The 14,570-nt window shown below is 65.3% G+C and overlaps 1 protein-coding gene across 1 annotated transcript; it reads left to right on the forward strand.

Moving 5' to 3' along the window:
- Positions 1–139: 139 nt before the first annotated feature.
- CHLRE_14g621351v5 (uncharacterized protein) lies at positions 140–14,431 on the forward strand. Its single transcript, XM_043070187.1, has 22 exons — positions 140–566; positions 1,001–1,134; positions 1,487–1,692; positions 2,048–2,162; positions 2,448–2,498; positions 2,886–2,954; positions 3,395–3,449; positions 3,902–3,999; positions 4,541–4,858; positions 5,146–6,878; positions 7,230–7,323; positions 7,611–7,676; positions 7,988–8,047; positions 8,444–8,567; positions 8,891–9,012; positions 9,300–9,397; positions 9,803–9,953; positions 10,324–10,385; positions 10,850–11,379; positions 11,866–12,029; positions 12,245–12,313; positions 13,306–14,431. Exons 1-22 carry the CDS (start codon positions 515–517, stop codon positions 13,357–13,359), a joined length of 4,425 nt encoding a protein of 1,474 aa, XP_042916860.1. The 5' UTR covers positions 140–514; the 3' UTR covers positions 13,360–14,431.
- The last annotated feature ends 139 nt before the right edge of the window (positions 14,432–14,570 follow it).

Consider the following 14,570-nt stretch of genomic DNA (forward strand, 5'->3'; position numbering starts at 1 on the left):
AAGCGGAAAAGAGGCCGATGAGAGGTCTGATGCCGAGGGAGGCCCCACATGCCAGCACGCGCATGGCTCCACGTCACTCGGCGAAAGTGCGCAGCGCACAATGCTTATCGGCCTATGTCGGCCTTTATTAACCCAAGCCATCAAGCTACTTTTAATATTAAGGACACGGTAACCCAGCTGACCACTGCTGAGCACCGTGGCACTTGCTGAAGGGTGCACAACGCCTGACGCTCCACTGTGTCTTACATTTGTTGTTTCAAGATGTACTGAACCTTTAGCAATCATGAGCTTGCCTACTCGGTAGCTGAGCTGAGGCACAACCCTGGTCCCAACGAGCGCTGCGAACTTGGGGCCGATGCCCGCTGGATTGGTTTTCAGGACGAAACACTTAATAAATTGCAGCAGATGGCGTAGCGGAGGAACTCTCGTTCCGAGGGCGCCATGGAGCTGGAGAACGCAGGGCTTGAGGCCCGTGTGCGCGCTGGCACCCGCGGCGCCCTCTGCAGCAATATCTATGGCGTCTAGCGTGCCTCTTGTGATTGGCTGGGGCTCCTCAGTCACATCGGGTGTGTCCATGTGCGGTTGTATGCGGCTCACTGCTTGCACGCGCGGCCTCGAGGCCGTGCGCTAGCGCTACCCAAAGGCACATTGCGTGCGTTGTTGTGTCCACGTTTACACTAGCGCCAATTGATACGGATGGACCACGCGCTCGCGTTGACGCGCCCGCGCTCGCCGCAGCAACCCTCCAACCCCGCACACGTCGCTCCCCTCCCGTCGCGATTGCTGTGTGCTTGCCCTGGCATGTAAACATGCGCTCCAGCGCTGATTTGGTCGGGTTACTGGGGGTTGCAATGCGCCGTCGCGCCGTCGGCCCCAGTCCGCGGCCGGCTCCGTCAGTTTGCAAGGCGCAACACCCATCCGCAACATCCCACCGATGCGACCGATGCCACCGATGCCCTTGCAAAACCCTCCCCACCCCCTCGCATCCCCGCGCCGACAGGCTCCTACCATGGCGCTAGCCTCTGGTTTACCACGCTGTGTGCGCTGTCGGTGGCCCTGGGTGCACTGAGCTACAACCTCATGGCCACGCTGTCGGAGTTTTTCAACTTCGACCGCCGCACGCTAACCGCGCAGGTGTGGGCGGCGACGTGTCCAGTGGCGGTTTGTGTGAGGGCTGGGTGCATGTCCGAGCCGGGTAGGCCCGCAAGGGTCATTGAAGTGCCGCATGACCCAGCAATGGGGTGAGGGTTTGGGTGGACCTAAAAGGTGGGGCTACAGCACTTCATGTGGCGTGTGGCCTAGCGTATCCACACAGCAGCCACTCCGCGTACCTTACGGAGTCACGGACCCTCGACTCTCCAGCCTCCCGCTCTATTGCCCTGACCCAATCCACCTCTCCTCCCCCCGTTTTCGTTGGCTTTGGTTTAGTTTGGGCTGGTATTTACAACCCCCTCTCCTCCTCTCTCCCTCTTCCTCTTCACCACAGCCCCGCACCTACCTGTACGGGGTGGACGTGACGGGCAGCCGCTTCTTCCGCATCCCCGCCGTGCTGGCGGCCGTGGAGTTCGCGGCGGTGGCGCACGCGGCGCAGCGGCGCAAGACCGGCGAGCCGTACGTGACGCACTGCATTGAGACGGCGCTCATCGTGGAGGCCTGCCTGCCCACAGCCATCAGCTCCACCGAGCACGACAGGTGCGTGCGTGTGCGAGTGCGGAGGGGAGGAGGGGAGGAGGGGAGGAGGGGAGGAGGGGAGGAGGGGAGGAGGGGAGGAGGGGAGGAGGGGAGGAGGGGAGGAGGGGAGGAGGGGCCCGAGCCAATGAAATAGGTCCCAATGGTCAAGGAATCGTCGCCCAATCCAGAAGGGGAGGAGCGGTGGCTTGCTTCCACCATTGCCAACAAAAAAAGTGCACGAACAAGGGGAGGGAGGAGGCAGGGAAAGAAAGGTTTAGGGAGTTGCGATCGGAGCGGATCGGCCCTGAACCCGCTGAAAAAGGCCTCGCTGGGTGACCTCGCCGCCGCCCTGGCACATGCCGTACTCCACACACAGGCACGTGGCCTGCATTATGGCGGCGGTACTGCATGACGTCATCGACGACACGCCCACGGACCCGGCAGCCATGGCGGCGGCATTCGGGCCGCGCGTGGCGGGCCTGGTGGCGCAGGTGCGTGCGTGGAGGACGTGGGGAGACGGGGCGGGGCGGAGGCGGGTTCGTGGGGTGGGGCGGGGAGACAGACCACTGAGGCCGGGCGTGGGTGCCTGCGGCTGGGGCTGCGCGCATGGGGGATGCGCAAGGTACGTCCTTCTAATCGGAGACCACAATCGCGCGTGTGTGATTGCGGTGACCGCTGTGTTTGCCAGGTGTCCCCGAGTGCCTGACTCATGATTGCCGTACGTACAACCGCAACCGAAACATGTCTAACCCACGAGCAACCTTCGTGCGGCGCAGGTGTCCAAGCTCAGCCAAATGAACCAGCTGCTGCGGCGCGGCAAGCGCCAGGTGTGGAAAAGGGGCTGTGCGACGGCTGGCGGAAGTTGGGGGGTTTGGGGAGGGACTACTGGGTGTGGCTGTGGTTAGGGAGGTGAGCGTCAGTTGCAGCGAGAGGCGAGCTGATAAGCAGCCGCGTGGTCGGGTGAAATACGGGGAGGCCAGGCGGCTTTGGGATGGCGCGCGTGCTGCAGGAGAGGTCCGTCCAACAGACCTGCAGAGTCGGGGGCCGCTCTGTGCTTTCGCTCTCGCCACTGCTTCCTAGCGGGGCGGGGCTTCGCACAGCCTCAGTGCCGCTCTGCCAACCGCTACCTCCCCAACACTCCCAGCGTCCCCAGCGCCCCTGGCACCCCATGTCCCTTGTCCTAGCTGCTTTATTGTTGCAATCCGCTGCTGCAGGGCTGGGCCCAGTACAGCCAGGACCACCTGAAGCAGCTGCGGCGCCTCATCGTGGACCTGGCGTTCCAGGTGGGCGGGGGGAGCGGGGGCGGGGGGCTTGGGGGGAGGGGTTACAGATACCAGACACCCACTAAATCACACTCAATGCAGTGTGTGTGTGGGGGGGGGGGCGGGAAGAGCGCGTGTGTGTTTGGGTGCGTGGGTGGTTGGGTCGGTGTGTCGGTGTGTTGATGTGCATGTTGGTGTTTGGGTACATGCTTCGTGCTTCGCTTCATGGGTACTGATACTGAAGACTGGAGCTTGCGGGCTGGGGCTTGAGACTGGGAACGCTGGTGGAGATTGCGATGCGGGCTGGGGGTTGCCACGGGCTTACCCACCATTGTGACCGATTTGTTGGGCTGGGGGCATGTTCGGTCACCCGCGCCCTTGCGGCCCTAGTGTTGCACAACAACCTGTTGCGTGCGGCTGCATCCGACGGACCTGCCTTGCCGCTTTATGTGCGCGCTCAGGAGCCGTTGGTGATCCTGGTGAAGCTGGCGGACCGCCTGCACAACATGCGCACGGGTGAGAGGTGAAAGGCCACGGAGCAGCAGGCGAAAGGTCACGGGGCAGCAGGCGAAAGGTCACGGAGCAGAAGGCGAAAGGTCACGGAGCAGTAGGCGTGGCGGGGGGCAGTGGAGCGGGGCCAGTATCCAGCCACTATCATCCACCCGAGACCTGAGACGAGTGCATCGAATGGCCGACGCCTCCTGCACCCCTGTTGCTCGCCCCAGCTCCTCTGTGGGCTGGCTTCGGGTCCTGGGTCTGGGATGAGTGGGGTAAGAGTTGGAGTTGACTACCCCGGCGCCCCACCTGCTCTTGACAAGCTCTCCTGACGAGTCATGCCTGGAACGACCCCTGTGGCCTTTGGGTTCTGTTGGGTTTTGTTGGGATTGGCTCTCCCCTTCTCCTGACCCCCCCATTCGCCCGACCCCCCATCCAAACCCCCCATTCTCCCCCGCTGTCGCCGCATGCAGTGTATGTGCTGCCCCCTGAGAAGCAGCGCAGTGTGGCGGAGGAGACGCTGGAGGTGTGGTGCTCCATGGCGGAGAGCCTGGGCTGGGACGGACTCAAGGTGAGGGGGCAGAGGGGGTGAACTCTGAACCAATCCCGTAAGGAAACAGTCGCGATGCAAGGAGAAACTGCAACTGGGAGGAGGAGGAGGAGGGAAAGGAGGGGAAGGAGGTGAAGGAGGAGAAGGAGGCGGAGCGGGCGGAGCGAGGAGCAGGGGGCACGAGCGGAGGTGGAAATGGAGGTGGGGGGCCAGAGGCGGAGGAAAGGGGCGGGAGGGATGGCTGCATCCTGTTGTGTTGATCGGCATCAGGGGCTGTCAACCCAATGGAACAGCCCTGGTCCCGCAACGCTCCCCTCACAAACTAGTGCCTTGCCATTGGGTCCTAGCCCGTGGTCCTAGCCCCCCAGCCCACCCAACCCATGTCCATGCCACCTGTCCATGCCTGAAGTCCTTGGACCCTATCCCCGCCTCACGACTACTTTGTTCCCACTGCTCTTACCTTTCCCCACCCCCTACCTGGCTAAGCCTTCACTTCTTAAATAATCATGAATGTAAACCCCCCTAACCTCGTGACCCCCGCCTCTTGCCCCCCTCCCTGCAGTCTGAGATGGAGGACCTGTGTTTCGCAGTGCTGCAGCCCGCCACCTACTGCACCCTGCGCGCCGAGCTGGACCGCCTGTGGAGCCTGCCCACTCTGGCCGTGGTGGAGGAGCAGATGGGCATGGGGGGCGCGGGCGAGGCGGCGGCGGCGGCAGGAGGAGCAGGGGCGGCAGCAGGGGCGGCAGCAGGGGCGGGAGCAGGAGCGGGAGCAGGAGCGGGAGGGCAGAAGGGCGGTGGAGGCGGAGCGGACGGCGGGGCGGCGGCGCCGGGAGCTGCGGCAGCTGGCGATGGCGCGGGACTGGGGCTGCGCATCGTGCAGGTGCGTGCGTGTGTGTGTGTGTGTGTGTGTGCGTGCGTGCGTGCGTGCGTGCGTGCGTGCGTGCGTGCCTGCGTGCGTGCGTGCGTGCGTGCGTGCGTGCGTGCGTGCGTGTAGTTGGGGCTGGGGCCGGGTTATTATGCAGGGGCATGCAGTGCCGCAGGGGCGTGTTACGAGTCGGCTTTGCTTTTGTGTGTGGGGGGGGGGGGGCGTTCCTGTCGCCAGGGCTCTCTGCAGCACTCACTCATATTCACGGCGTGGCTTGTGCACTTGTGTCCGTCTGGTCGCAGCTGCCGGTCGACGCCGGCGCTGGCCGGACCTACACCCGCGCAGCCGGCGTGCGCGCCGCATCCCAGCAGGCCCGGCGGCAGCTGTCGCGCGGGGGTCGCTCCAGCTCGTCGGCCGCAGGCGAGACCGCCGAGGCCGTCATTGCTGCGTCGGCGGTGCCCTTCCCCGTCACGGCCTCGTCCTCGGCGGCAGCCGGGCCGGCGGCGCCCGCGGCCGCGCCAGCGTCCGGCTCGCTTGGCCCCACACACACTTCCGCCTCCGCCTCCGGCTCCGCCTCCACCCCAACCTCGGGATCGGGGTCAGGGTCTGGGTCCGCTGCGGGCGCAGCAGCGCCCGCCGCAGCTGCCGCTGCGGCCACCGCCGCCGTGGGTAGGCTGCCGGCACCTGCGTCAACGATGTCGGCGTCTGTGTTGATGCTGCAGGAAGAGGGGGGGCCGCAGCCTCACGCGCCAGGGGGGCCGCAGCCGAACACGCCAGGGGGGCCGCAACAGCAGCAGCAGCAGCAGCAGCAGCAGCATGGGGAGGAGCAGGAGGCGGGCGTGGCGGCTGCACCCATGTCTGCCGCGGCGGCGCCGATGGCTACCTCCCCGTCCTCGCCACCTACTTCATGGGGGGCAGCAGGCGCGGGTGGGGCGCTTGGCTCCGGCCACGCCGCGTCGGCTAGCAGCAAAGCCAACGTCTGCGATGACTTTGGCGGCGCTGGCAGTCGCAGTAGCAGCGGTGCCGGCAGTAGCAGCACTAGCGGCACTAGCGGCACTAGTGGCAGCAGCACCATGTCGTATCTCGGCGAGGGCTTTTCCGGCAGCATGGACGTCGAGCCTGCCTCCTTGGCGGCCGGCAGCCTCGGCGACTTCGGCAGTAGCAGCAGCAGCGGCGGCAGTAGCAGCAGCAGCAGCAGCAGCAGCAGCAGCAGCAGCGGCGGCGGCAGTAGCAGCAGCAGCGGGCGAGGCCGCGGGCTCTCCAGCTGGAGCATCGATGGCCCAGCTTACGCAGGTGGCGGCGGGGACGTCGGCGGCAGTAGCAGTAGCAGCAGCAGCTACGGCACGCTTGAGTCGGTCGACGGGCCGCTCTTGTTCGACGACGACATGGAGCTGCCGCCCGGGCTCGCCGCCGCCGCCGCCGCCGCCGCCACCGCGGCTTCCTCGTCAGGTAAAGCGGCCGAGGTGGCAGGCGGCGGCAGCGGCGGCGGCGGCTCTGGCGGCAGCAGCAGCGGCGGCGGTGGCGGCGGCGGGTCTGCGCTGCAGCGAGACGGCGGCCGCGGTGGCATCCGCATCCCAATCGCCGGGACGCTGCCAGGAATCCTTGGGGGCGGCACGGGTGCAGCAATGCCTGGTCCTTCGGCGCCGCTGCCGGCTGCTGCGCCGGGCAACAGCCCGGTCCCGGGCCCGCTTCAGCCGCTACAGCCGCTGCTGCAGCCGCTGCTGTCCAGCTTTGGCGCCGCCGCCTCCTCCTCCCCTACCTTCTCCCCTCCCTCCTCTCCTTCCTCCACCAACCCCGACGCCGCCTCCGCTTCCTCTTCCGCCGCCGCGTCCGCCGGGTCTGCATCCGCGGCGCCGTCGTCGCTGCTGCCGGGCGGGCTGTCGGAGGGCGCAGTGAGCGATAGCCCGCCTTCGCCCTGTCGGCCGCTGGCGCCGCTGAGCCCTCAGCAGCAGCGGCTGGCGCTGGTGCTGTCCACGGTGGTGCCCTTTGAGGCGGTCAGCTTCAAGAACCTGCGGGGGCTGGCCAGCAGCACACGGTGGGAGTGGGGGTGGGAGTGTGTGTGTGTGGGGGGGGGGGTGAACGTTGAATCAATCCCGTAAGGAAACAGTCTCGCTGCAGGAGGGGGGGGCACGTGGTGTGGTGTGGTGTGGTGTGGCGATTGGGGGCGGGGTAGTTGAGTCCAGAACCCAAAGAAGAGCGGGGTTGCACTGGTGCGGCGCAGCGAGGCGCAACAGGGGCTTTTGGGATGGGATGGAGGAGGTGAGGGGTGGGGTGAGGCGGGGAAGGGGCTGGGCGACAGGTGGGGTCAAGACGTGCCTGGCTACGACTTCACTTCTTCGTAAGTACCGTAATCACGAATGTAACCCCCACCCCTTTCGCTCTGCAGTCGTGGCCTGGACGTGTTGGACGAGTGTGCGGCGCTGCTGTACAACGAGATCCAGATCCGCAGCCAGACGGGCGGGCTGGACATCAACATACAGGTGCGGGGCGGTTGGGGAAGGGGTTGTGGGGGCTTGGCATTGGGGGAGGGGGCAAGGGCGTTTGGAGATGCGGGTTGGAATCTTGGGGCGTGCCAGAAGCAAGGTGCCGTAGTGTGTGGCTGTGTGCAGCGAAGCGGTGGTGAAGCATGTATGTGTGCCGGTGTGCTGGTGTGCTGTGCGCGGTTTCTAGAGCCTGACACTGATCGTTCTGTTATACCGTACATTCCTTGCTTGCTGCCCCTTGCACCCATCCCTCCCATTCTCTCTGTCTGTCACCACGCTATTAGGGCCGGCTCAAGTCGCTGAACAGCGTGTACCGCAAGATGGTGCGGAAGAACTGCGCGGTGGCACAGGTGAGGAGGGGGAGGGGGTGGAGGAGGAGGGGAGGAGGAGGAGGAGGGGGTGAGGAGGCGGTGGAGGGGGAGGGGGGACAGGAGGTGGAGGAGGGGGTGGAGGAGGGGGTGGCGCAGGTGAGGAGGGGGTGGATGAGGAGGAGGAAGAGGAGGAGGAGAGCACAGCATCGCATGTGCAGCCCTGAGTGCTTCTTGCCTTCTGCTCTCTCAGCCATGTTGCACGAATGCTGCCCACCCCTCTACTTCGCTACACTTCTCTGTACAAATCCTTGCAACCCCCGCCCTGCCGTACACACCTGTGTGCCACACAGGTGTACGACTCGCGGGCGCTGCGTGTCATTGTGGACGACGACGACGGCGACAGCCTACAGGTGTGTGTGGGGTGGGGTGGGGTGTTAAAACCAGCCCAATCTAAGCCAAACCAAGCCAAACTAGCGGAGCACAGGCAGAGGCTTTAGGTGCAAGCGATAATACTGATTGGAAGGGGGGGGTAGCCGTTCATGGGAGGGGTGGGGGGCAAGAGGTGTTGAGGGTGGGTCTGAGGGTGGTGAACCGACCCTCCTTGTGCTTCACGTGGTCATGAAATCCCTTCAAGCCTCCCTTCCTTCCTCGCACCCACATGCATCGCCCCTCCGTCCCACCACTCGCTCCTCTCCCCTCCCCCGGCTCCCTCTCCTTCTGCTTTAAGATCGCCTGCGGTCTAGCACTCTTCACTAACCATGCGGTATAACAAGTTAACTAATCACGAATGTCTAATCCCTCTGCAGGAGGCTGTTGAGGCCTGCTACCGGCTGGTCAGCGCGGTTCATTCCATTTGGAAGCCCATCAAAAGGGAGTTCGACGACTACATCGCAAACCCCAAGCCCTCAGGATACCAGGCGCTGCACACAGGTGGGCGCGGCGTGCGTGTGTGTTGTGTGTGAACAACGGTGTGGTAGAAGCGTTCCATCGGGCGTCAAAAGCTCAACAGGGTCCCTCACCGGGCGGTCACTTGCTCTGCCGGCCCCCTAATGATGCCGCACCTCCACCCACCCTCCCTGGCGACTTTTGGGACCTATGTTGAGCTCGGGCAAATAACACACACACACACGCCCTCTCCCACTCCGAGCCCCCCTCGTTCTCCCCCCTACTGTATGCTACTGTACCTGGCTACGCCTTCACTTCTTAAATAATCATGAATGTAACCCCCCCCCCCGTTCCCTTCCACTCCTCAGCTGTCCGCGGCCCCGGCGGCATCCCCATGGAGGTCCAGATCAAGACCAGCTCCATGCACGAACTGGCCGAGTACGGCGCGGCGGCGCACTGGGTGTACAAGGAGTACACGCCGCTGCTGCAGGTGCGGGCGGGCGGGAGGGAGGGGCGTGTGTAGGGGCGTGTGCGGGCGTGTGCTGTGGAGGGCACAAGGGAAGAAACGAGGGCTGTTGCGTTCGTGGGGGAGGGGGCTGTGGGGCTGTTTGTATGTGTTCGTGTATGAGAGCACAAGCAGTGTACGTCGTGCGGTGTACGGCATACGGCATAGGGTGTGCGGGCCGCCAACTTCGACAGATCACAAGATGACGACGAATGCTGTCAAGTGTCTTTAATGCCGACGTGTCTGTTGCCGCTGCCACCCTGCTGTTGCAGAGCCCCGGCCGCAGCCGGCGCGGCTCCCCCGCCGCGGAGAAGCTGCCGCCGGGCTTCGTGGGGCAGCCGCTGCTCAAGATCAGCAAGGACAAGCTGAGGTGAGGGCCTGGGGGCAGGAGGCGGGGGGGTGGGTGGGGGCGGGGGTTGTTAATACCAGCCCAAACTAAGCCAAGGCGGGGGGCGGGGGGCTGCGCTAAGCCCATCCTAAAATGTGGCTGAGATTGCGGCTGCTTGCATGCCATGCTTCATCGGGTGCGCACTTCACTCCACCTTGCTTGCGACACATCAAGGTGTTCATACAGCTGGTCAAGCTGCCCGCCGCAGCACATCGCTCCACCAACCGCTCCACCCACTGACCCACCCACCCCACCCCGGATCCCAATTCCACCCACGCCCCCACCCCGCCCCCACCCCTGCCCCACCCCTGCCCCACCCCACCGCTCACCCCTACCCCCACCCCTGCCCCCACCTCCCTGCCCCCACCTCCCTGCCCCCACCCCCAGGTACGGTGTGGTGGTGTGTCGCGAGGACGAGGGCCAGCGCCTGGTGGCGGCGGTCAAGGGCGGCGCCACCTTCCGCCCCTTCCCAACGCGCGTGTCCGACTACGGCTTCTACGCCGCACTGCTGGCCTACACGCGGGAGCGCGGCTGGCAGGTGGGGGCGGGTGGGGGCGGCGGGGTGGGGTGGGGCGGGGGCTGGGGGCGGGGGGCCGGGTGGGCGGGGGTTGGGTTGGGTTGAGTGGCAGCGGGGAGGGTGGATGAGTGGGCGAATGTGTGTATCAGGGGGGAGGGGCGTGGGCGTGAGGCATCGCCGCCGCCAGGTTGTCAAGCCACCGTCGTCCTGAGACTGGACACGCCTGGTGAACCCCGCCTTCCTTGGACGGCTTACCCCTTCCTCTCCCCTTTGTACGGCTGCCCAGCAGCATTGGGTTCGGTTCGGTTGTACTGGTATCTACTGTGCTGGTATCTATTACCCGTCCCGTCAACCCTCAACCCGCCTCCCCTCCCCCCCTGCCTGTGTGCAGGTGCCGGGCCACGGCGATCTGCAGCTGCGGCTGGAGGAGTACGTCAAGTGCGACGACGGCCGGTGGGTGGTCGTGGGGGGGGGGGGGGGGGTTGGAGATGGTGGGGGTGGAGGGGGCTGGGTGGTCCCAGTGGCGCACCTGTAATGTGTGGAGCCATGTGGGCGGCTTTTGGAGTGGTGGACGCCAAGTCGCCAACCTGCCCGAGCGATTACCTTTAGCAATTGATTCGGGTTGTCAATGGAATGTGGGGTTGCAGGGAGAGGCAGTGGGAGCTACGGAATGGCGACGCAGGGTAAACAGGGCGATCTCCATAGCCAGGAGCCGTGGCTTGCATTTCCGCACGTGTTGCCTTTCCCTGTGCCGCTCGTGTATTCCCCACGCGCGCCCACTCACCCCACTTTCCCCCATCCTCTCATTCCAGCATCGCTTGCAACTAACGCCTCAGCTTTTAGCTTGGTATGGTTTAGTTTGGGCTGGTATGTACAATCCCCGCCTGCGCACCTCCTTCGCTGCACCTTCCACGCAGCTTCCACCGTCGCGACCACATGGGCTACCTCATACCCGCCGAGACCATCACACTGCTGGAGGGCTTCGAGGAGGACGCCGCAGCCGCAGCCGAGGCCGCCGCCCGAGCAGAGCGCGCCGCCGCCGCCGCCGCCGCCGCCGCGGCCAGCGCCACCGCCACCGCCACCGCCACCGCCACCGCGACTGCCAGCGTCTTGGCGTCTCTGGACGGCTTGGTCAGCGGCGGCAGCATGAGCGACAGCAGCGGCGGGCTGCGCAACAGCGTCGACGAGAACGACTCCGCCCTGTCCTCGTCTCTGGCCTCGTCTGCGGCTGGCGCCGCAGGAGTGGCGGCAGCAGCGGCGGCGGGCCCGCCCTCTGGCGCCGTGTCCGATACGGAGTCCGGGGCCGGAGTGCCGCCGGGTTCGGTGGGGACGTCGGGCTCGGGCTCTGGGGAGGCCCAGGCGCGGCGGTTCCGGGAGCAGATGCGCGCCACCTTCGCCAAGACGCAGCAGCTGAGGAGCATGATCGCCTGGGGCGAGGGCGCCATCGGTGGGTGGGGGAGGGGAGGGGAGGGGAGGGGGTTTGGGATTGGGCGCGGGACTGGGACGGGACGGCGCGGTGCGGTGCGCAGATGCAGTGGGGCTGGGGCGTGGGGGTTGCGCGGTGAGGCAATGGAGTGGAGTGGGGGTGGGTGACGAAGCGCGCGAAGGGAAGATGTGAGAAGGCTAGTCAGGGGGGGAGCACGCGGGAAGCATTTGCCGCGACACGAGTGATTGTGTGGCCTGGGGACCTGGGCAGCCCGCATGTGGGGCGGGGGCGGGGCGGGGCAATGTCCATGAGGGTTTGGGGTTGAGGCGGGACTGGGACGGGGGGCGGGACCGGTCAGTGCCATGCGCTGCCTCCTACTTCCTCCAGAGGACCTACCGCCTTCCAACCCTCGCCCCCCAATCCTCCAATCCTCCGCATCTTCCAACCCTCCCCATCCTCCAAATCTCCTCATCTTCCAATCCCATCATCTTTTGGATCTTCTCGCAGGCAAGTACGCGGCCCAGCAGGAGGACTACGGCCGTGACGAGGTGTCTGTGCTCATATGGCCGGGCGGCAACATCGAGTATGTGGCGCGCGGCACCACCGCCGGAGACATCGCGGCCGAGAAGGGGCTGGGCGAGATGGCGGGCCGCGGGTACCCGGCGGGAGAGGTGAGAGGGAGCGGGGGCGGGGGCGGGCGCGGGCGGGGGCGGGAGTGGATGGGATTGCGTGTGGGCGTGAGCAGCCAAGTTTCGCACCTGCCGCCCCCACCTCTGCCTCTCACTAAGCCCCGCTTGTATGTCACCTCACCCCCATCCCCCCACCCTCTCATCTCCTCATCCCCCCATTCCCTCGCCCCCTCATGCCCCCACCCTCACGCCCCCAGGTGGGCTATGACGGCTACCGCGTCAACCTGCTCATCAACGTCAACAACCGCCTGGTGCCCGAGGACACGGTGAGGGGCGGGGGGCGGGGGGCGGGGGGTGAGGGGTGAGGGGCGGGGGGCGGGGGTTGAGGGGCGGGGGACGGGGGGTGAGGGGCGGGGGGCGGGGGGTGAGGGGTGAGGGGTGAGGGGGGTTGTAGATACCAGCCCAAACTAAACCAAACCCAATGCAATAGAGCGAGGAGGAGAGCGTGGTCGATGCTTGACAACGGAGTGGCACGCGACAATGGTCCCCATTCCCGAAATGCTCCGAGTTCCCAGGTTCCCAGCGAAACATCCCGCAAACCGGTAGAAAGAAGGCGATGAGCTCTTCGGTCTTGCGCGTGTGGGCGGTGCTGACGGTAGCCGCCTTCGAAATTGCCACCCAGGCTCAAACACACGCACGCACGGTCTAACTAGCAATAGAGACTAGGCACACGTTGAATACCCACCTAGAAGACATCAAGGGCGCCGAGGAGGAGACCAGCGCCAGGGCGGGACGTTCGCATGTGCAACAAAAAGGGAAAAGGCAAACGGTGTGAGCGGAAAGGCGCGCGAGCGAAAAAGGCAACAGTATGCTATGTGCAGGAGCCTGGGTGAGAGAGGGGGAAACAGGCAGCGGGCAATGAAATAGAGGCAAGCACGCATCGGCATGGGGCCACACGAGGGCCAGGGGGCACAGGGACAGGGGGAGGGGGGTGGTTAGGGGAGAGGCAGGGTGCGGGCCGCGGACGGCTCCCCGGGGGGGGGCTTAGGGGTGAGGGGCGGGGGGCGAGGGGCGGGGGGCGACATACGCACACACGGCACCGAATGGCGTCGGGGGCTGGGTCCACCTTTCCCCCAGAGCGCTGTCATAATGTGTCTACATGTATGTGAGGAGGGCAGCGGTGCGCGGTCGCGGCGGACGCGTACCATGTCCCTGCTCGCCAACAGCACACCTAGTACCAGCAGCAAGCAGCCCGTTATTTGCAGGACTCAATCGTGGATGTTTATTTGCGTGTGTGCCGCTCCTGGCAATCGCGCAGGTGCTCAACGACGGCGACCTGGTCATCCTGTCGCGAGAGAAGGTGGTCATCTAGCGTCGGAAGGGAAGGTGGTCCTGTCCTGAGGCGTCGTGTCCGCATTTCAGGGCGTTTCCTTCTGCATATGGCGTGACGCGGCGTGGCATGGGCATGGGAGACAGCAGAAGCACCCCGTCTCCGACGTCTCCTCAGGCTGCCGCAGCCGCGATGGTGGGTCACGCACGTGCGCGGGCTGGCGGGCATCCATGCACGTGTGGGCATTGCGCAGCATGGTGTCGACGTATGCATGGGATGGCATGGGGCTTGCCGACCGGCCCAGCTTACAGCCGGCATTGACATTTGCAGAGCCGTAGTCGGCGTGTGGGGAAACTGGCGGGCCCGCAGGCGCCGTCCATGGCTGTGTTGAGTGCGTGTCACTGAGGGGTGTGGATAGCTGGGGAGAGAGAGTGCGGTTCTACGGCGGAGCGAGGCGGGGTGTGATGTGCGGCAGCAAGCACGTGCGAGCGTCTGGCAGTGTACAGTATATTTTGTAAAACCTGGAGTTGTACATGTTTTGTGTAAGGCGTGTTTGGTGTGGATTGGCGCCTGCGTTGGACACGCGTATAGTTGCTTGGGGAGGGGTCGCGTGGCAAGCTAGGATTGCATGTTGGAAAGCAACTGCTGTGCGCGGCGAGGGACGAGGGTGATGGTATCCGTACTATGCGAGGCCGCGATGCGTGCGCCATATCCGCACGGCTCGAATGTACCATGTTTGGACGGCTGAAATGAACTCGTTGGCTTCCACCAGAGGACACCACAACCCTGTGCCGTACTGCGGGGTCGCAGCCGCATGTGTGCGTGGAGGCACCGACATCCTAGGCGACCGAGCGGGACCTTGAGAGGGACTTTGCGGGAGACGGAGTGGGCGACCGAGAGAGGGGCCGAGTAGGCTTTGGACACATGGCGCTGTAATTTGCACAGCGACCAGGGCAGGAGGTAATGTCGTGCGTACGTGCCATGTCTCACGAGTCCCAACGCATCCGGCACATAGCGGTCTCAGTGTCTCACCTCGTTTGGGCAATGCCTGTAGTACCCGTGCTGTTGCGCTAAGTTGATGGAACTGCGTTGCTTGTCACGTTTGCATATCTCAAACCACCAAAACAGTGGCAGGTGACAACGCCGGCTACAGCGTGCGGGAGCCCATCACCAATGCCTGCTCACTTCCACAAAGGAAGTCATGCCTTGTGCTTTCGGCGCCTTCCGGCCCAGGTCTCCCCTGCTCTTGACAT

Source organism: Chlamydomonas reinhardtii, chromosome 14 (genome assembly GCF_000002595.2).
Source record: "Chlamydomonas reinhardtii strain CC-503 cw92 mt+ chromosome 14, whole genome shotgun sequence".
NCBI lineage: Eukaryota > Viridiplantae > Chlorophyta > Chlorophyceae > Chlamydomonadales > Chlamydomonadaceae > Chlamydomonas > Chlamydomonas reinhardtii.

What these genes read in the sequence shown, in the direction of transcription:
- CHLRE_14g621351v5 (XM_043070187.1), top strand. Translation starts at nt 515, where the DNA reads ATGGCGTCTAGCGTGCCTCTTGTGATTGGCTGGGGCTCCTCAGTCACA. An exon ending in TCGTGGACCTGGCGTTCCAG is followed by an intron (nt 2,955 to 3,394) that starts GTGGGCGGGGGG and finishes GTGCGCGCTCAG; the next exon opens with GAGCCGTTGGTGATCCTGGT. An exon ending in CCTGCACAACATGCGCACGG is followed by an intron (nt 3,450 to 3,901) that starts GTGAGAGGTGAA and finishes CGCCGCATGCAG; the next exon opens with TGTATGTGCTGCCCCCTGAG.